This window comes from Micropterus dolomieu, linkage group LG04 (assembly GCF_021292245.1).
Source record: "Micropterus dolomieu isolate WLL.071019.BEF.003 ecotype Adirondacks linkage group LG04, ASM2129224v1, whole genome shotgun sequence".
In the NCBI taxonomy this organism is placed as follows: Eukaryota; Metazoa; Chordata; class Actinopteri; order Centrarchiformes; family Centrarchidae; genus Micropterus; species Micropterus dolomieu.
The window spans coordinates 23,394,252-23,416,823 of NC_060153.1; the positions used below are offsets into that span (position 1 = coordinate 23,394,252).

Consider the following 22,572-nt stretch of genomic DNA (forward strand, 5'->3'; position numbering starts at 1 on the left):
TCAGATTACCCTGGTGCCAGTCTCGACTTTAATCATTAGAAAAATGGAAACACTAACCAGTCCCATGTTTTGCGGTTTGGAAACTCTTTAGCGGACAGATTGGAAAGTTTAGGGGGAGCAAATTAAGAGACAATGCCAAGTCATCCTGGCCTCTACACTTGCAGCCTGCGGAAGGATGAATGGATGATGGAGTGACACATGACTGAAGTGGAAGGATCTATAAATGTGGAAAGAGGAGAGAGATATTGGCACTGTGATCAAACCAGACGGATTTGGTATCAGCAAGGACAAACCCTCTAGACACACCAGATGACAATTTGCCTTGAACACACAATGGCACAGAGAAATGTAGTGTACCCGTGTTACATTTGACTGCACGCACACAAGAGTTTTTGTGCGTGTCTGAGTGCACGTGTGTTTTCAATCTCTGCGCAGCGCCCCGTGCTATGAAGGCAAACGCTGCCACCTCAGCCGTTAAACAAGCCTGCACAGCAGAGGCGGGAGCGTTTGTTTAGAACCGGGCCATAGCTATCTTGCGGTCAGATTGCATACTTAATCAACGTGGTCATGGAAATTTCCAAAAAGACGCTATGACCGCACACTTGTGTGCTCCAGTTTTGCTCTCATATTGTTCTCTCTGGTGTTCCCCCTTCTTTTCGCCTCAGTTTCTCTACTTTATGGATTCTTCCTTGTTTCTGTTTTTCTCCAGATTTATTTTCAGCTTACAGGAACAAAAAAGAGAGTAGAGTTGCTTTCCCCCCCATCTTCTTTATCTTCTCTGGCTTCATTGTAGATTTTTCAAAACTATACCTTTAAAAAGGCAACACAAGTCATGTTTAAACTTTAAAGACAAAGACCAACAACGAATATGAAAAACCTCACAGTCAACCATTTATATTTTATCTTGCAAACCTGGAGTCCTGGAACAAGGTGTGTGATGAGTAAAACTTCACCTATACTCCCGCTGTACAACATGACATAGCTAAAAAACAATGTAAACACTGCCTCCACATATGGAAAAATCACTTCCATTCACTCCATCAACTGCAAATGAACCCATAGCTTGACCACAGTGATGCTGGTTAATTGGCTCACCTACTCCACTTTCTCTATACATTCAAACCACTCAGAGAGGGTCGAGAGATGCTGTTCTGGCTAACTACGATAGAAAATGTAATATAATATAAAATCACAAAAGAAACTACAAAGTCTCTCTGCCCTTCTCTTTCTCGCTTGTTTACATTCCAGCGCCTTGTTCAACACAGAAGGATCCTCCCCCTTCTTGTGTGGGCTCATAGTTTGTACGTGTGTGTGGACGTACACACACGCCGCATGTGCCCCGACATGTGGACGATATAAACAGTGGAGCAGAGTGGAGTGTGGATGTACTATAAATTCACAAAAAGAGGTGGCAGTACAGTATGCGCTCTGCAGCTACAGATGTTTCATGCTTTGAGGTCAATCTGACTCTGCGTTGACCTACCCCGACCTTACATCACCCCCCCTGCTCCTTCACCTCTATCAAACCTCCCCGACTGCACAACGTTTCACTATATACTGTGTATATACCTTCATCCTTCCTTCTCCCTTCCCCCTCGCCTCCCCTCACTCCCTCTTTCTCTTTGACTCCCCTGATTGCTAGCGTATGTTGCCTGGCTGGCTGGCTAGATGAGGGAAGGGGAGGGGGGTGAGGAGGGAGGGAAGGGAGAAGGGGAGAGAGAGAATGAGAGAGGGAGGAGAGAAGGGGGAAGGGACTGTGCCCTCTCATGCAGAGAGTCACATGGTGTCCCTGATTGGAGGAAAATGAGTAAAGACTGCAGCCTGGCTGAAATGGCAACAGACAAAAACGCACAAAGGCTGAGCTGTTTAGAAACGGGTTGCACAACAAGAGAGCTTGAAGAGGAGGAGGAGGGTGTGACGGAGGGGAAGAGAGAGGGAGTGAGCAGATACTGAGGAGAGATGTGGATTAAGAGAGAGGAAGAGCAGGAGGGGCAGGGAGGGTGGCAAGAAAGAGAAAACAGGAGAGGCGAGAGGTGACGGAGGGGGTGGGGGAGGCAGAAAGCAGAAGAGCCAAGAAAAGAGAGAGAGGCAAGTGGGAGATGAGCACTGTAGGAGCGCAGGAGGGGAGACAGAGTGAGAGAGAGAGAGATCAGACTGTGTTTCTATGTTTTCTGCAAGGCTGAGCGGTGACGTGATTGGCTGAGGGGGGGAGCAGACCTGACTCTGAGATCAGAGACAGACAAAATGGCTCCCAGAGAACAGAGCACGCAGCATCAGGGCACTGTCATCTCCCCTCACACAGCTGTCAGCTGACACCAACCGCTGCCACACACACACACACACACAGCCACCTGCAAAATGCCAGTGTGTGTGTGTGTGTGTGTGTGTGTGTGTGTGTGTGTGTGGAATGGGGATGATGGCTAATAATGCTGATCATTAAGTTGCCAACACAACATAACATGTTTTTTTATGAAAGACAGATCCTATTTATTAATGACAAACTGGCTCACAACCCAGAACCCTTTTTTCTGATTTAATCCCTTCACCCATTGGCCTGTACTAACATGTGACACACTTGCCTTGTTGCTGAAGTTCCCTTGTTGCAGTCTGCGTTTGCCTGCCAGAGAAAATCCTGACTAGGGAATTCACCCAGGGTGCGAGAAAATACTGTATGGCAGTATGAAAACAAACAATGGCTCACTGCGGCCACAAGAGGGCACTGCTATCAAAGGACAACAGCTGATTGTAGGTCAGTTGTAATTTCTTCCCCTTGTAATGATGCATGGTGAAGTTCCGACAGTAAATCAAATGGAGTATGATTGCTTTGTGCAGAATAACAGCATCATTTGCATAGTTTTACTTATGAAGCATATTTGCATAACAGCTTTGAATATTGTTCTTTTATGTGAAGTTGTTTAGCTTTTATTTGCTCTTGCAAAGGAGCTGCGTCAATAATTTCCTGATATAAGCAGTGGTGGAGGAGTTATTCTGATCCTTGCTAAAAGTAGCAATCCAGCAATATCAAAATACTTAATTTCTTCATTGAGGTAGGAGAAAACATAATGATGAATGAAATAACCACATGGACCAACCTGCTTCATAAAAAAGTTTGATTAAATTATGCGTAATGATGTTTGGGTTGAGAGGTGCCCATAAAAACATGACTTTCGCTGTACATTTGGGGTCGTTGCCATGCTGCTGAATAAATGTGTGGACAATCAGACGCCACCCAGATGGTACTGCATGATGGATAAGTATCTGCCTGTTCTTCTCAGCATTGAGAAGACTTCATTTTGACCAAATCCCCAACTCCGTTTACAGAAAGGCAGCCCCAAACTTGCAAGGACCCCATGCTTCACTGTTGGCTGTAGACACTTCTTGTACCACTCTCTAGCCCTTCGGCGAACAACCTGCCTTCTGCTGGAGCCAAATATTTCACATTTTGACTCATCAGCACCTGCTGCCATTTCTCTGCAGCCCAGTTCCTGTGTTTCTCTGCATAGTTGAGTTACGTGGCCTTGTTTCCAAGTCGGAGTTATGGCTTTTGGGCTGCAAATCTTCCACAACAGCAACTTCTGACCAGACTTCTCCAGACAGTAAATAGTGTCATGGGTTGGCTGAGTGAAGGCTGAGGTGTGGACCCAAATGCAGACCAAAAGGCGATGATGCAGTTCAAAAGGATTTATTAACTCAAAAAAACCAAACTCAAACAAGCTTACATGGAAGCACAAGGGTAAGTCCAAACTGAGGTAAATCCAACAAACACAAGGCAATCCAAAAACCAGAGAATATTCCAGAGAACAGGGAAAACAGAGCACAAGGCAGACCACTCAACACAGACGACAAGGACGTGACCAAGACTGAAGACACCAGCAGGCATATATACACAGGGACTAACGAGCGGGGCGGGAGCAACACAGGTGAGGGGGATCAGGACTAATGAGACACAGGCAGGCAGAGAGACAGCAGGGGAAAACAGACAGACACAAATAACGCCATAAGAAAACTAATAATAACCAGGAAGAAACAGAATAATATAAATAACTGATCCAGAACAACCAAAAACAGACTTAAACAGGATCAACAAAACAAAGAGCAAACATGGGCAAAACAGTAGAACACCAGACATGGAACCAAAACAAGACCAGAATCCTTAACTCATAACAGATAGATGTACCAAGGTCTCACTGTTTTCTGCAGTTCTGAGCTGATGGCAGATGGTAGGCATGTGTCTTTCATCTGCTGCAGTAAGTTTCTTTGGCTGACCACTGCATCTACTGTATAGTCCTCAACGTAGCTTGTTTCTTTGTGATTCTTCAAAAGAGCTTGGACAGCACATCTGGAAACCCCTGTCTGCTTTGGAAATTCTCCCTGGGAGAGACCTTGCTGATGCAGTATAACTACCTTGTGTCTTATTGCTGTGCTCAGTCTTGCCGTGGCGTATGACTTTTGACAGTAAACAGTCTTCAGCAGCCTCACCTTGTTGGGTGAGTTTGGCTGTTCCTCACCCAGTTGTATTCCTCCCACACAGCTGTTTCTGCTTCAGTTATTGATTGTGTTTCAACCTACATATTGAATGGTGATCAGTTGCACTTGTTTGGTATAATTGTTTAATCAAACACCTGACAATATGCCTACAAAATCCCTGATTTTGTGCAAGTGTACCTAGAAGTGTTTTAAAGGCAAAGGGTGGTCACACCAAATTTTGACTGGATTTAGATTTTTCTTCTGTTCACTCACTTTTTTGTTAATTGATACACATCAACATGTCTATTTTTGAAAGCATTCTTACTTTAAAACATTTTTCCCACATCTTTTGCACAGTACTGTATATTACTTTGTTCTGGTTTTGAATATGAGAGATTAGTTAAACAATAGATAAATCCATATGAAAATATATTCAATACTATTAACATAAGAGTTAACCAATCTTGCTAAGTTTGTTTGTTTATTTCTCTTCCTTTAGTTTTTTTTTTTTAATTTGTAACCAGGTCTACATACCTCGTTGAGGAAGTCTGAAGAGCCACTCGTTCATTTGCCATATTGTCTTCAACAGCCTAATACACCTAGAGATAATAACACGAGAGATACCTAGGTATAAACAGTATGGCAAAAATTTCCAAAGACAGACAAATTTACATCATCTCACAATATTGCCTTACAAACACAGAGCAGTAACTACAGAAAAGGGGTTTGAAGTTCTCAGGCTGACTGAAACAAACTGTGCAGCAGATGGACCGACTGTAATGCCTTCATTTAATGTAATTCTTCTTGACAGTTACTACTATTCTGATAAGCTAGGCTAGTTACCTTTTAGTAGCTTTATTTTGTGGCATTTCCGCATTTTTATTTGGATAGTGACAGTAGAGAGAGACAGGAAAGGCAGCCGAGTGAGAGGGGATGACATGCAGCAAAGGACTCCACCTGTAAGGACTCTGCCTTGACATATAATATCAGGCTCCTGGGGTGCACCTTAGCTGTTTTTATTCTCCATGACTGGATTTAGCTACTTCCTTCCTACTACAAGACGTTTCATATATAGCTGTGGCTATCTCACTAGCTAAGTTGAACTGGATTTGGCTCTCTTGCTTTAGATGTTTGTTTGGTTTTGAGATTCAAAATTATAGATTTCTATGCCTTAAAATAATTTATGTGTTGAAACAAATGTCAACAATCAGATCAGGTCTTGATATACTGACTAAATATGTAGTTACTGCAGTTTGGCTTTGTAGGGCCAACAAATTATGTTGTAGTTGGCTGAGGTGAACATTGTCTTAATTACTTTAAATAGGCAATTGTTTTATTTATTATAAAGTAGTATAAAATGGAATAACTCAAGTAAAGTAAAGCAAGTACTAGTGCAGAGAAGCGTCACTGACTCACAGGCTATTTGATTTGAAACTGGCCAATGTTCTCTGTTAGTGCTCATTCTTCCAAAACCTGGCAGCTTGTCCTTTGGATCTTTTATCAGAGTTGAATCAGAGAGATAGGTCTCTGTCTCTCCATCTGATCCAATAAGAGAGTAAAGAAGCCGGAGCTGCCAAATGTAGCAAATCTGGCAGACAGAGACAGACATCTAGCTTCCATATAAAGGAATGGGACTGTCTATTGATGTGTTTACAGTATGTCTAACTTTATTGCTATGGAGAGTTAAAATGCCATTAACAGTAGCTTTGGCATTAAACTTGGGGAAAGTAATGTAGTGAATGCAATATGATAACAGGAGTGGTTGTGTTTTTATTCCTGTTTGGTGGGGAAAAAAACGGAAAAAACAAAAATTAACTGATGTCAATCTCATTAAAAGGAAGCTCCTGTCTTTATGCTGGGATCAGTTTGGTCAGGGCTGTTCCTACACTCACACCAACATGAGACTGTCCCCAGATCAGGCTGTCTCTGCAAGCTCAAGGGAAGGCGACTGGGACAGTCGTTATCAGAACTCTGGCAGATGTGTGCGCTGCTCGCTTTCCTGTTGACTAGTGAGTGGAAGTGGCACGCTGCACACATTTGCACATATGTAGGCGCGCACACACACACACACACACACACACACACACACACACACACACACACACACACTTCTCCCCCTCTCCTAGTGCCCCTGAGCCTGACAGTCTGGACATGGGAGATATCAGTGAAAGGGAGAGGCATGAAAACAGAGTCTTTGACTTAGATCAGTATATCGTTGTGAAAGTGCATGTGTGGGTGACAAAATGGCGATGTTAGAACAGCTAGAAACGGAAGGAGGTAAGTCTTTCTTATTCTGATCTTTTGCTTGTTGTCTTTCTCACAGCTGATTCAGCAACCAAACGCCCCGAGGTCAAAGAAAACAAAACAGCTCAAAAAGACAATGTCGGACCATTTTTCTTGATGTATCTCTTGGTTTGTTGATGTGCAGAGAAATGCAAGTTTGGGTCCTTTCCCTCTTTTTCTGACTTTGATAAAAAGGTAAATTAAACAAGTTGCACTTGTAGGTTTAAGTGTAAGCCTAGTGAAATCACATTGTGCACTTTAGGGAGTTTATTCAGCCACCGTACGCACCAGCTTTAATCACTTATTGTACATGGATTTATGGCTTTAGGTGTGAATGTGTGGCTGCAAGTTGGAAAATGAGGCTAGCTGGTGAAGTGAAGGTTAGGCAGCAGCGTGTGCGTGTGTTTGTGTGTGTGTGTGTTTCACTGGCTGGGGTGCTGGTTGAAGATAAGGCCTGCCCTATGCCTGAGAGCAAAAGAAACGGTGTGTGTAAGCCCTTCAAGCTTTATCCTGACACACCTCCCACCCCCACCTCTTCTCCATCACCCCACCACACACACACACACACACACACACACACACACACACACACACACACACACACAGCCACATGCAGTGGGGATTAACCCCGTCATGTACCATTTCAATGGGCGAGCTCTGGAGACACACACACACACACACACACACACACACACAGGATTAACCCTTGTGTGTCCATTTCCATGGATGATTCTTTGCCTCGCTCCGGTTGTGACAGCATTGACTGCTTGTGTTGCCATGGCTACAGGGGCCAGCGAATGTAAGATAGGCAAATCCACATAAGTCACCCACAACAGACACTCTAAGCTACTACTAACTACACCTCCCCCTGGTACTAGACACACAAAGATGCTGCCAAAAGACTGACAGGAGCCTCGTGAGCTGTGAAGTGATCATGTCACAAGCTTACCATGGTCAAACAACATGCACAAACTTAGCCCAAGCATCTTTGTTGCTGGTCGGGTGAGAGACAGGCCTCTGAGCGGCTCATCCTCTCTACACGAGAGACACTGCGCTTCACCATGCTCTATATTTCTCCCAACTTGGGACTCTGCAAAGAAGTCCGCATTTGAGCTGCCGTCTCCATTTTGCAGACGTAAAGGGAGTTATGAGTTATGTTCCAAGTTTACGCATCCAGACCTCAAAGATCTGCAAATATGTCCGAATGAAGTGACGCCTTCTGCTACGAGACAGCAGAAAAGTACAGTTGAACAGACACAAACAAAAAATTAAACAAACATACAACAAAAGATCATTGTACCTGACTTCACCGTCTCATAAATGTCTGAATAGCGGAGGAGATGGAGAAAATGGTTTGATTATGAGGGCCACAATTAAACAGTAGAGGAGTACATCAATGGACTGGCGGATATAGGAGTGACATAATAGGGGTGGAATGGATGTTTAACTGATCAAATCAGTGAGTTGGTCATTCAATTTATCACACTTACTTTAATACAGATGAAGTGAGTGCTTTAATTAATGACTTATTATTATTGTATTCATTTTGGTAATATCTTTAGATTATTAGTATGTTCCTTTTTTCATATTACTATGAATGTAACTTCTTTTAGCTTTTTTTTCTTTACTTTAAGGCAAAAACAAGTTTGGAATAAGGTATACGAAAAAATCCCAGGTTCACGTGCTCACAATATAGAAATTCGTCAGCTGTAAAACATTGTGGAACTGATGCTTGAAATGCACCCTGGAGGGAAACTGGCTCTACAAACTTACATTAATCTGACCACTGCTCATCTGTCAAAAACATTTTAAAAAGTTGTTCCAGGCTCCGGTTCACTGTGGATTACACATTTATTAAAAACAGAATAAGACTTTATCTAAGGTTCACATAATTATAAATTGTTCAATTAATTCTACTTGAACCAAAATAATGTCAGATTATGTTATAATAATATTACCTACCGGTGTTCAAATGTACAGCAGCCTCTGTGAAAGCCTGTTAGCTGTTTCCACAGAGCGGCTCCCAAGAGCAGCTTAATTTGCGAATAAATCATTTATGAAACATTGTGTTTTCACTCCCTGTGTACACGGGTAGTGAATAAATCAGAACCATGCTCATGCTGGTGGTTGCAGCGTCCTTAAATAATCGAGGCAGGGGAAAGCACTTTAGTGTTTGAAAGGATACCATTTTTCAACCTTGATATGGAATCACTTGTCAGACATGTTAGGAGTCCTAGTCGTTTCTTCCTTTAGGGATGAATACTGTATATCAAATGAGCAAATATTATGACATCCACTTGCATAAATGTATGAAAAACTACTGACCTAACTGCTTGTTCTTTTTATATCCCAACTTTGCCCATAAGGGTGAGTCCTTGCTGGCTGTGATCTGAATATCTGATTATAATTTGAGGCGATTTAAGCAGATTTAGAGGGCCTATGGGATTCTCCTTTTGGCTTAGTGCTTCCTGTGTGTTTGTGAATGTGTGTGTGTGTTTATGCAGAGAGAGAGAGAGAGAGAGAGAGAGAGAGAGAGAGAGAGAGAGAGAGAGAGAGAGAGAGATTCCCAATGGTAATGGATTTACAAGCCTACCTTGGAGACATTTAAGTGTGCAAACTCAAAGACACAATTTACTGTAAACAACCCAAGATTATTATAATTACATGAAAGTTAATTAATAACATCTCAATCTACATTTGACTAATCAGGCTGCTGCATTACCCATGCATCCCACTGTATGGGCCCACAGTGTGTCATGCATATGTCGATGGTCTTGGCTGTCTCTGTCTCAGTTCAGTTGTTTACAGCAAGCTGATGTCCATTAATTAGGCAAACATGAAAACCACTTTGCAGTCAGTGTGTTCTTTATTTCCACACACACTTCCACTGGGCTGCATTAGGACAATTCTCATCTGTGTCAGTTACGAGTAAGGATAGGATGTAGGGAGGAGGAATGAAGGAGAAAAAAATGCTTACCAGACAACCTTCATGTGCAGTTGTGCATTAGTGGAGGGAGGAGGAGGAGGATGAGGAGGAGGAGGAGAAGGAGAAGGGGAAGGGGGGAGAGGGCGGCTGGCGGTGCAGGGCAGAGGAGAGAGGAGAAAATGCATTGCGGAGGGAGAGGAGGAGGAGGAGGAGGAGGGCCTACAGCTATTGTTCATGTCCTCCCGTGAACAAAGGGCTCATCTGGGTCCGTATGTAAACCCACAGCAGGCTTCAGCCCATTGACAAGGCCTCATGCGGGACAAAACATAACCGACCGACTCCCGCAATTAAGGCCTTATTCTGTTTCAGTCTCGCGGTTTGAGTAGATTCTTTCATTGATCCTCTTCACAGGGACGTATTGTGTTGGTACGTTGCGTCCAGCGGGCCTATCCGTCTTTACGCACGGAGCGTACACACGGTCTATCACCACGGATCTGTAAACATCAATTTTCTGATTGGACTTCTTTGCAGGTAAAGGGGTCGCTTTTCCCAAACACACACTCGGACTGCAATGTATATCTGCTGTGGTGATTAAATGTGGTTTACGAGCTGGCGCGGTTGTAATTTGGCGTCTTATGTCGGTGATTTCTCGTTGAAAGGGGATTTAACGCTGAGGCGTTAGCAGGACGGCTAACACCAGCTAACTGGTTACTAACAGTTATCTGGCTTGCTAACGTTAGCTTGCCTGCAGGCCTACAGAGCAGTGTTGTGGACAGGCAACGTTTGGGTGGTTGAAGATGTCGAGGTTATTGGTTGGGTTTAGTCTATGTTTACACGGCTGTCTTGTTTGATAAAATGAGTGTTGGTTGGCGTTATGTAGTGAGGATCCCTCGCGTCCCGAAATCACCTGTGTTTTACATTTTAGCCTGGCTAACAGCTAGGTGTTAGCATTATGCGCTTGCAGCCTTTCTAATTGCCTTTGTAAGCAGACAACTCCATGTCATATGTGCTTTGACTGTTAGAGGAATGAACCGCATAGATGGAGAAAAGGGCATTTCAGTGCGACTTAATTAAAAACTGAAGAATCATGTCGGTTTTTGTAAAAAGTTTGCTAAAGTAGCAGTTAGTGTAACCTAACATTAGCTATAGCCAATATTCCGTTTGGATGGACTTCTTGTCCCCACTAGTAATCATGGTGGCAGGAGTCCACAGGATATTCTTATTTAGAGGAGACCTGGTAATGCTGGGTGGGTTTTTGTGTCTCAGGTTCACGTGAAATCACGTGTTAAGATGTTTTTGACACCCATGTCCCTCAACATTTGAGGTACGCTTTGCTCTGAAGGTTGGCCGACCATCACTCAGGCCAGGAAGATGTGCATTTATAATGTATATTATATATGTACTACTTATAAGAGAGAGGGCAACATGATTCCCAGTGGAGGAAGTGGAGTCCAGCTGATGTGATTGTGACTGCCCGTCATTAACCGCTAACAGGAGAGGAGAGGAGCTAATGGAGCTCTCAACAACTAATGGACACATAACCATCGATTATTTATTTATTTATCAACCCCATTTGTTTTCCTCTGGTGGTGCATTCAGCCCATAGCATAGCGGTGCTGACGCACACAGTAAACAACTTGTTTTTACACAAAGTGAAGGCAGGGTTTCAAATGCATTTGAGGTTGTGTGGCTTTTTCTTCCATGTAGAAGATTCAAATCTTGTTTTGAACATCTGTACTCCTCATAACAAACTTTTTTGTAAATGCATTATCTGTTCACCTATGGTCTATAAGAGCTATGATAGACTATGTGGCTGCTGTTTACATACAGTAGAATATAAACCGTAAGAGATGTGTTCTAAGAGATAAGCTGCCATTATTCACAAGAGGATTCATTTTAAATGGACATGAACATAGATGAGGGATTTTAAGAACACCATTCTGATGTATGTTCGTGTGGCCCCTAAGGTCCATGTGTCCGTCTGTCTCTTATGTGACATCGGCAGGTTTATTTTACTGTAAAGTCTTCAACCAAATTACAGCAAGACATTTTTTATCCATTATATTGTAAAGTCTCCTTTTTTTTTTAAAAACGTCTTCTAACAGCGGAGAGGCTATTTTACTCTAAATTGTCTTATCGTATACTAGAAAAGTATATTTTACATCTCTGTTGTGTTGTCAAACCAAAATTTCCCTTTAAACATCCTACTAATCCAATTAAGGCTTTTTTTTCCTGTCCGTCCCTCTAGATGTATTATGATGTATATCATTCTGTCCTGCACACACACAAAACACACGCGCACACACACACACAGTGTCAGAGATATGTTTAATATGCACAGACAGGACAGAGACATTAAGAAGGCGGGGCTTCACCATGGTGACGGCAGGGGTCGTGACCTAGAGGCCGCCACGCCTGGATGGCCTTTATAGCAGAGCTGGGCAATTAGACTAGAACAAGGGTTTGAGCTGAGACAGTATTGGTCTGTTTGTGTTTGGTAATTGTAGATGGAAGGCAGTATTTTCTTTAGGGGTGTACCATGAGCGCATTGTTTACAGTATATTGGGGGATGACCTGTGATTGACTGCAGCCAAATGAAACAGGGCCTTACTGGCCAGTTCAGGCTGCATTTGCCTTCACCTCACATGATACAGTCAGGTGTCACTCCAAAAGTAAAAGACTAGTGTTAACACTGTAATTCTCAAATCTTCTCTCTTTTAGGCCTATGTCCTTTCTATTTTGGGCTTTTTCGGGGCCACCATGCAAAGTGTGTTATGCAGTGTCAATACATGTGTGGATTAATAAATTAAACGGCAGTTATTACCAAATTATACACATTAGTCATGTCTTATCTGGTTTAGCAGTCACACCAATCAGGATTTTCTTTTGTCATGAAGTTGCTTAAGGTAACTTCTGAACCTATAATAAAAAAATAAAACCTTTTCTTGTTTTTTCCTCACCTCTCTTCCAGGCTGTTCCTCCAAGTCATTCAAGCTGTACTCCCCTAAGGAGCCCCCCAACGGCAGCACTTTTCCCCCTTTCCACCCCGGCACCATGCTGGACAGAGACGTGGGGTGAGTTTTATGTCTGTGTTTTCTGTGTGTTTTGGAGTTCACCATTCTAGCTTGAACAGATCTTCTACAGGTGTTTGTATTATTGCATACCATGTTTATATGGCCTTGTAAATCCAGCCTGAATATCAAGAGTTTTAGTTTGGAAAACATGACCAATCAGCCAATTTGCTGACCAATCAGCAAACTGTAGAAAGTAGTTTAGATGATGAACAAGCACCATTGTATTGTGACTCTGTAAATGGCTATATTCAGGAGGTTCACAAACTTCTACTATACTCAAGATGTTTAGTTCAAGATGTACATTAAGTTTCAGAAGCTGCATAGCTTATTTCTCTTTTTAAAGAAACGCCAGCGTCGGTAAGGTTAGAGTATACCTCTGCAGGATCGTGAGCTGTGCCTCACAGCTTGTCTTATTGCATAAAACAAATCAACTGCAGTTGGGGTGTGTGTGTGTGTGTGTGTGTGTGTGTGTATCTGACAAGTGTGTTATTTACTGTCTCCTTGTGTCATCCAATTTGTGCCATGTTTGGCTTGCGTCCCAGGGTCGCAAAGACAGACTAGTTCCTGGAGGAGGGCATATTAGCACTATAGCTGAATGTAATAATCTCTCTGTCTCTTGTTTCTCCAGTCCCACCCCAATGTATCCTCCCACATACCTGGAGCCAGGAATAGGGTAACAATGCATTATTTCCTGTTATCTACAGCTAGTGTGAAAACGGCAATAATAACACAAGTAAAGATAAAGTTGTGGCAAGTTGTGCTCTTATCTCTCTCTTAATAGAGAGTTTGCATTTAGTCTGTGACAAGGCTAAACTAGGTAGTGAAACAGCACTAAATGTGTGGAAGCTGTAAGAGCTTTAACTGTTCTCGCACCCTGTCCCGCTTTTTTATTTTTCATCTTACTGTCTTTCCACGATGGACCAGGAGGCACACACCATATGGCAACCAGACAGACTACAGAATATTTGAACTCAACAAACGGCTACAGAACTGGACAGAGGTTCGTAGGCACACACAGTCATGCTCAAAAACAATCCAATGTTTGTGTCGGTAACTGATTATTTTCCCCCTCTACACCCTGTAGGAATGTGATAATCTGTGGTGGGATGCATTTACTACAGAGTTCTTTGAAGATGATGCCATGTTGACCATTACTTTCTGTCTGGAGGATGGACCCAAACGTTACAGTAAGAAACAAAGTCACTGGGACATTTTGCCTCTTTGTTTCATACGTATACCGCCCATTTAATCCAAAGTCTCGCTGTCACAAATGGACTACATCCTGTAACATGCTAATTTCTTTCTGTCTCACGCCCTTCATGTTTTCTCTCTTCTGAAGCAATTGGCCGGACGTTGATTCCAAGGTACTTCCGGAGTATATTTGAGGGGGGTGCCACTGAGCTCTACTATGTGCTGAAACATCCTAAGGAGTCCTTCCACAATAACTTTGTCTCCCTTGACTGTGATCAGTGCACCATGGTCACCCAGAATGGAAAGCCCATGTTCACACAGGTGTGTGTCTCTAGCTTGTTGTTGAAAATATGTGTGGCTATTTCTGTTGTTAATTAGAAAACAACTCGTATATTACACAGATAACACAGGTATTATTGAATAACCATCACTTTGTGAATTGTAAGAAGTAGAAACGCTTGAGCTTGTGACTCCTAAACAGTCAGTGCACACCTGACACCTCAAACTTTTTGCTTCCATAACATGTCTTCTTTTAGACTAATGGTAAGAAAACACCCAAAATATACATTTAGGTGTTTATTTTACTACACTTTGTCTATTTGCATCTGTCGATTTTCTTCTAAATTCACTGAAAGTTAGCATAATGCCTTATTTGCATACTTGAACATAACATTTCAGAAAATATTTAAAAAATAATTATCTTACTGGAATTGTAATGGAATTTATGATACAAATTTTAAAGACCATTTTCTCAAAATGAGTTTTTTTCCTCATACATTAAGACAGAAAACTCCACTTCACCAAACCTGTCAGTTGTATCTATAGTCTGAAGGTTACAGAGGGCTTTGTTCATATATCATTCACAGCCTGATTAATACAACATTTTTTTTCCTAACAAAATGGTGATTTTAGTGGTTATTTTCTTATTTATTCCTCTGTAAAAAAGAAAAAAAAAAAAACTCATATGCCAACAGAATTGAATTAGCATTTTTTAAATTAGCACACGTTTGCAAATTAATGCAAAGTGGTTGCAAGCCACCTGATAGTTTGGACTCTTTCTTCAGCATTGTGGTTATCTGGATGTACAATTGTAGCAGGGTCCAAAATTGGCACTCGCCGAATGGATGTACAATTGTAGCAGGGTCCAAAATTGGCACTCGCCGAATGAGAGTAAAAAAAAATACATTTGCTTAAAGGAGGTTAGACGCCATTGGTGGTTTGCTGAAATAGACCTTACGTACTACAAACTCTAGTCACTACAACACATAAGTCGACTGACCCCATTTTGTTTTGCATTAACTCTGCACACTGGTGGCATTTAACGTGTGACTGTCAATAATTGTATTGCAATTAGGGCTGACCACAAATAGTCGAAGATTCGATGCTTTGATGGGCGGAGCCTGATTATCCTGTCAATCTCACAGTCTAAGATTCGCAGTGAAGTTACATAGAACTACCAGTTTTCTCCCAATAGGTTCATATACAACCTATTAACAATATACATTTCAGCATTTAATGCTGTAAATAAACATGTAAAAAGAATAAAACTTTCAATAAATGTTTTTAAAGTGCGTGAATAAATCCAAAATTGTAACCCTAACCCTGGGTCGTCAGTGCGCATGTGTAGGTGTAGTGGCAGAAGAGGAACACTTGTTGAAGAGACCGCGCCCCAGCTTCACCGGTGTTGTGCCGAGTTTTCCGCACCTTGCGGGACTTTCGGATAATTTATCACCGTTGATGAACCACACAAAGAATATTTTATTGTTTTTAAATAGCCGGCTATAGGCAGGATTTGACGATTCTGATTCGACTATGTAAATCCTTATTTGGGGACATCCCTAATTGCAATTCTTTGATTGACCCTCGCTTTCCACCATCGCTACCGTTATCTAGCTAGCTCAGTGTTTCTGCTTTATCCATGGTAAGTTGCACACAACTCTGCTGTGAAGAATGCAGGAGGATACTGTCGCAACACTCAAACACGCAAACTCAACACTTTAAATAGCCACAAAATGCCTGACCTAAGTGACCTAACTACCCCTTTATAGCGGCAACGTGTTGGTACTTTATTCACACACCGGGAGAGACTCAGTTCCCACAAGAAACCTGCTAGTCGACGTTAAACACATGTGTTACCCACAAGGCCACCTTCCTTAAAGGGGGGGGGCTCAGCTGGTAACACTGCAGAGCTTGCAAATTAGTAACCTTATATATAGTTAAGTGTTTGTTTACCTTAATAGAGAGAGAGGATGGAGGAAGTAGTCAGATCCTTTACTCCAGTAAAAGTACTAATACCACACTGTGAAAAGTCCTGCATTGGAAATGTAAAACTTAAGGAAAAATCATGAAAATGTACATAAAGCTTTAAAAGTACTCTGTGTAGAAAAATGCACCACCCTGCTCATTTTGAAGTATTTTGTATCGGACTGGAACTAGTGATTATTTTCATTATGGATAAATTAAAATAATTAAAGATAAAAGCAGCACATTTTTCAAGCTGTGACCATGAAATGTGTTTAAATGAAAAATGACTTATCAAAGTAGTTGAAAACGCCAGTAACATTGCCCCCCAAGCAAACCTTTCGTTACAGAAGAAACACTGTATACCTGTACATCATATCTTACGCCATTTAATTGACCACAAAGTTAACTTTATACCCTGAACCCAAGTCTTAAATGCATAATGAATTGCTTTACATCTGAGTAGAGGTGCAGCTTGTACCAGTGTCTGTCTGAGTCCAACTGCTGTATACTGACGTCAGTCCTCTGACCTGCTGTAGGTGTGTGTAGAAGGACGCCTATACCTGGAGTTCATGTTTGACGACATGATGAGGATAAAGACGTGGCACTTCAGCATCAGACAACACCGTGAACTCATCCCCCGCAGTATACTGGCCATGCATGTGAGTGGATACAGAGGGGGTGGGACTGGCTACATATTGTCCACTGATGTATATAATGATGTATGTGAGTGTCCACTTTGTAACCTGTCCCCTATTGATGTTTCAGGCCCAGGACCCACAGATGCTGGACCAGCTGTCCAAAAACATAACACGATGTGGCCTGTCGAACTCCACCCTTAACTACCTCCGAGTGAGTGAGGCACGCAAACGACCTTTAATGTTTTTCTCTTCATTGTGTCTTGATAATGGTCCTGTCATTTAGTAGGAACGTAGGGACAAACTGAAACGGTTTAATATGACTATTCACTTATTTGTAATTCATCAGCATCATTGTGACTTGTTGAGAGGGATTAATGTTTTAGTTGAGAGCAGGGGCTGTCGTCAAACAGTCCCTGCTATCAAATAATAACATAATTGTAATTTTTGAGAAATCGATGCAATAAATGTTGCCATCGATTGTCTTTATGATGCTCGACTACTTTCTTTATGGAGACATTAAAAGGTACTATGTAGAGCGCTTTTCACTTCTGTAGATCAGTGTTTTGATGTATGGGTCCCCCATGTTACATGTATCTTGTGTTATACCAACAAACACTGAAGGCTTCACAAGTTGGACTCAAACTGCAGGTTCAGTGCTCTTGTCTATAGGAAGCTTGTGCATAAGAGACGGTGCGACAGTCACAGCCTCATGTTGGTACACGTCAGTTTTTAAATTGGTGTCACTTCTACAAAATATTAACATATTCCTCAACACTACTAGAAATTTGAAAAGTAATTCATTATATCTTATTATCTATCATCTCTATGTGACACCACTTAAAACTCCCTACTATTGCAGTGCCTCACTTGTTGCATCTTGCCACTATGTCTCTGTTTTGTTGCAGCCTACAACTAAAAAAAGGAGCAGCTTGTTGTATTATGATTTTGTGAAGTAAATTCACAAATCTGATCCGATTGGACAATGGGGACAACGCAAATGACGTCATACGCTTTTCTGCTCCGAGTTAAGGTTATTTCAACTCAAAATGTTCAGAACACTCTTGCAAAAATGCATCTCGGAGCATCTAAAATGAGGGCAAAGTGCTTACTGCCTATAGAAAACAACTGGAAAAAGACTACTCTCAATAACAACTACGTTCTGCCTGTCTTACCTGGGTGCTTACTAGATACTGGCAGTCCAAAAATACTGCTCGTCTGTCTGCATCTGGAATTCTACACACTGCTTGCCTCTGTGGTGGAGGTGGAGAAACCGTAATGTGGCTGCTCGGTGAAAACACTTGAGTCGTGTTTATTTGTTTGGCTCTTGTCTTCTACAATCACGTTTTCCCATCTGAGCAGTTAATTTGCGCTGAACACCAGCTTATAATGATGGTGCTCGATCAATTGGAGCACCTGTAATGATCTTAAACGCTGTGTAATCTCTAACCTGCCACATCTCTTTGTTCCCCTCTCCAGCTGTGTGTGATTCTGGAGCCCATGCAGGAGCTGATGTCCAGGCACAAGACATACAGCCTCAGCCCCAGAGACTGCCTCAAGACCTGCCTCTTCCAGAAATGGCAGAGGATGGTGGCACCACCAGGTTGGTGAAGCATGCACGGATATAGGTTCACACAACCAAATAAACCCACAGTAAATGTATCTGTAACTCTCTCTCTTCATCCCTTCTCTGCAGCTGAGCCATCAAGACAGGCCCCAAACAAACGGCGGAAGCGCAAGATGTCAGGTGGCAGCACCATCAGCGGAGGAGGAGGAACTAATAACAACAACAACAACAAAAAGAAGAGCCCTGGCAGTGGCTTCCCTCTGTCCAGCCAAGTACCAGTGAGTACATCACTGCCATCTAGTGTCAGTACTCTGCTATTACACCTCCAAAAGGAACATTGCCACTATGTTCAGAGATAACCCGCTGCATTGATTAGAGGGAATAGAGGGAAGTTCACGTGTCACAATGGAAACCAAAGAATTGTTTTTGTATCTGATGGCACAGTATGTCGTGCTGTGTACATAAAGTTTCTATAACAATAAACCCCCAGGATTTTATTATTTAAAGTACAAATATTAGCATATGACACATTAGATTATAACTATGAATGAATGATCACCTGGGCATGTGGGTTTTAAAGTCAGATGAGTTGAATACTAAACTAAAGGTGTGATAAAGCGATTTGGGGATAAATACACCTGTATCAATCAGTTTCCAAGAAGGCAGTAAAAAAGGCACATTATAACCAAACATTTTTGACAAACTTAACTAAAAGTCATAAAGAATTAATGACAAGACAATTTAAGAGGCATTAAATACAGTGCCTGATTAAACGGCCGATACCTGCACTTAAAAGGCGGATGTATCATCCTAAACGACAGCAGATCTAATCTAGAACCATTGCTGGATAGCATTTAATATATATTGTTAAACTGTAGAGAATAATGCAGTTGAATGATGTCACTTCTGACACACTGTACCCCACTCTCTCTTAAACACCAGTTATGTTGTGAAATCTACAGTATAACTTAGTATTAATGTAATCGAATTCATTAATTAATAAAAACTCCTTTTAAAGCAACACGTTACTGGCTAAGATAACCATGTATATTACATTGTATTCTGCATGAAATAATATAATACATGCATGACTTTTCTTTGTTTTGATATCTGTATTTTATATCAGCCATCAGTCGCCCTGCTCTCTAAACATCAGCATCTGCCTTTAAAAACCCATATCTGTTCACCACTAGTCTGGATATAGTTTTTGACAGAAGACATGTGGGAGATGATAGATCTAAGTGGAAGAAAGTCGAATGGTTAAATGAGACCCTGTTATATTAAATGCCATGTTGGGTTTAAAGCAAATACAGCTGAAAGCACCAACAGGCTTGATGTTGGGAATGGGCGTGTGAAAAGAGCTGTAGAGGTATAGAGATCAGTTCACCCTCTCTTTCACATGACATCTGTTACACCCATTCCTCCCCGCTAAAACAATAAATCAATCGTTCCGCTTCTTTTTTGCGTCTTTTGCAGGACGTGATGGTGGTGGGAGAGCCCACACTGATGGGAGGGGAGTTCGGCGATGAAGACGAGCGTCTGATCACGAGGCTGGAGAACACACAGTTCGACGCGGCCAATGGCATTGACGACGAGGACAGCTTCAACAACTCTCCGGCGCTGGGCTCCAACTCACCCTGGAACAACAAGGCCCCCTCCAGCCAGGAGAGCAAGAGCGACAACCCCACCTCACAGGCATCGCAGTAGAGCCCAGAGCCCCGCAGCCTCAACACAAACCCCTCTTTGTCACTCCCCAGACTCCACCCCACCCCAACAGCCACGAATGCAACAGTCTATGGCCTGCTCACCAATCTAGACATCACTGTAGACCTCAGATTCATCACACACAGGTGGCCCGAAGGAGCTCAGTATGTCTCAGAGCCAGAGGACGTTTTTCATCATTGCTGTGACTTCCCCATATTTAGGCACGGTCTCCCACCTCTGTCTCCCCTTTCCTCATCTCACGCCCAAAATGTCCCATCTGCTCTCGCTAATTTTCAGTCTGGACAGCGTACCGGGTAGATGTGACCAATGAGGCGCAGGGATTTAATCCAGGGGAGAAGTGTGCACACTTAACTATCCGTACTGAAGTTCACATGTAGGAACAGGCGGGGTGGAGGGGATGTTGGCAGCGGGGCTTCGAGATGGTGGCGAGTTGCTTAGGGACCACTTGCCCACCCGACCTCTAAACATGACACTCAATTCTGGTCTGCTCTGTTGATGCACAAGTCACTCGTAATGTTTCCTGATGGAGTATATGTGTGTGCGTGCGTCTGCGTGTGTGTGAGAAATGTGTGAGGGGAGAGAAAAGAGGCAGTCTGAGCTTATTTGTGTCTTTGCTGAAGCAGGCGGACCAGAATTTAGAATCAACCTGTACAAACCATTGAAATCCACACTCCAGTAGGAGAGCTGAAATGCGGCACTAGGGAGAAAACACACACACACACACACACACACACACACACACACACACACACACACACACACACGAATAAACATAATGATTGAAGGATTTTGAGTCCCCTAGTGCCCGAGCCATCTCTGATTAGACTACAGTGGCTGCAGTCTTTCAAACAGAGCATTTACAACACATGCACATACACACAGTTACACATTTTAAGAGTTTTTATACAGTATATATTTCCCTAGAATGTTTTTTAATTTGTATTAAACGCCTTCATTTCAATTGTTACTTTTTTATTTTCTACCAATACTGAAAAGCTACAGACCAAGGAGCAACACAGGACTTTTATCCCTCCCCCCTCTAAAATATATTGTTTTTATCTTTTATGTTTATAAAAGAGAAATAATTTAGTGTGGATGTTTTTATTTTGTCTTTTTGTTCCTTTTTTGGAGATTTAAATTTTTGTGTATTTGTGCTTGTATATTTAAGGTAGTAGCAAAGTTCTGTCTGACTGTAATAAAATGTATTCTTACTTAGATTTACTTAAAGCCATCCTGATCTAATGTAAAGAAACAAAAATAGGAAAAAGGAGAAAAAACACTCATGAACCCGACCCCTCTACCTTCCCACCTGCTCTTTACTCTTCCCTCTTTTTTTAAAAAAAACTTGTGTACATTAAATTACAAACCCCCCCGGGGGTACAATGGCACCATGGAGCGATGATTTTACTATTTCAGTTGATTTATTTTTCCCTTTTATTTATTTTGGAAATTTCACTCATGTTTCATCTATACAACAAGTGATTTTTCACTTTATCACAATTTTGTGTACTGCATCTTTCAACTTCATGTCAAGTGAATGTGCTCACTGAATTTTAGTTTAACCGTACGATTGCTCACCAAAACAGATTTTTTTATTTGTTTTTGTCTGAATAACCTTCATCTGTGCAGAACGATACCATCAATCATTCAAACATGTTCTAAAGCCAGCTTAACATTAAGTTCAGTCGGCATATTTGGTAGCAATGCTGAGTCTGTAAAGTCTGAGGGGAAAAAAATAGCTGACACTCCGTTTACTGTTTTGTACATTTCCATTTTGTCACAGTTGATTCCAGCAACAGTTATGATTGAGTTTGAATGGTGACTTGTACCTTCTCCAATTCCTGTAGAAAAATCATCGTTTGATATATATTTTTTTGATTTGGTTAGTTTCTGCCCTTGATAATTAATGTATGGTACCAATAAAAAGATACATTTTCACTTTAAAAGATTGTGTAGTTGGTGATTTTGTAGTTATTGCAACACATCTAAATAATGAAGTTGGTGCCAGTGTTTCTGGGGGTTGGTCACTTTCGAACACTGAAACTATGAAATCTCATTTTGCTTTGTAGTTTTGACAGAACATTGATTTAACTGGGCTTCTGCTTCAGGGTATGTGACAGCAGGTAGCCCAAGGATGAAAGCTAAGCCACTGTTTAGAAGTGTGAGGAAAAGCACAGCGTGCGTACCCTCTCTGGATTTACATTAAATAAATAGAACTCTTGAAGGCAACATGACGTCCTTATTACCAGTGCAACAAGTGTGCAAAAGCACCTGTACACTTAAAGTAAATTTAAAGTAAACTTACTAAAGTTTGTGGGCTTGTCAGTGAGGGATGAAAAAAGAAAGGACAAAAGTGGTGCAGCAGAAGCAGAGATAACCTGACTTTCAGTTACTAGTATGAAAACATGCAATCCTGCAAATCCCATAATGCAACTCATATTTGGTATTTGCCCATGTCTT

General features: G+C 41.9%; 1 protein-coding gene across 3 annotated transcripts; it reads left to right on the plus strand.

Moving 5' to 3' along the window:
• Window positions 1–2,572: 2,572 nt before the first annotated feature.
• ldb1b (LIM-domain binding 1b) lies at window positions 2,573–20,885 on the plus strand. 3 transcript variants are annotated; one of them, XM_046047205.1, is made up of 11 exons: window positions 2,573–2,749; window positions 12,648–12,750; window positions 13,379–13,423; window positions 13,675–13,750; window positions 13,835–13,937; window positions 14,090–14,262; window positions 16,722–16,844; window positions 16,951–17,043; window positions 18,300–18,423; window positions 18,517–18,665; window positions 19,864–20,885. In XM_046047205.1, exons 1-11 carry the CDS (start codon window positions 2,680–2,682, stop codon window positions 20,092–20,094), a joined length of 1,290 nt encoding a protein of 429 aa, XP_045903161.1. In that variant the 5' UTR covers window positions 2,573–2,679; the 3' UTR covers window positions 20,095–20,885. The 3 variants fall into 3 exon arrangements, with proteins under 3 accessions (XP_045903161.1, XP_045903162.1, XP_045903163.1); XM_046047206.1 differs by having other exon boundaries at window positions 2,582–2,749; window positions 16,951–17,034; XM_046047207.1 differs by lacking the exon at window positions 2,573–2,749 and adding an exon at window positions 6,720–6,744 and having other exon boundaries at window positions 16,951–17,034.
• The last annotated feature ends 1,687 nt before the right edge of the window (window positions 20,886–22,572 follow it).

Coding starts and splice junctions, on each gene's coding strand:
- ldb1b (XM_046047205.1), top strand. CDS start 2,680: ATGAAAACAAACAATGGCTCACTGCGGCCACAAGAGGGCACTGCTATC. Junction 14,263..16,721: donor GAAAGCCCATGTTCACACAG/GTGTGTGTCTCT, acceptor GACCTGCTGTAG/GTGTGTGTAGAAGGACGCCT. Junction 17,044..18,299: donor ACTACCTCCGAGTGAGTGAG/GCACGCAAACGA, acceptor TCCCCTCTCCAG/CTGTGTGTGATTCTGGAGCC.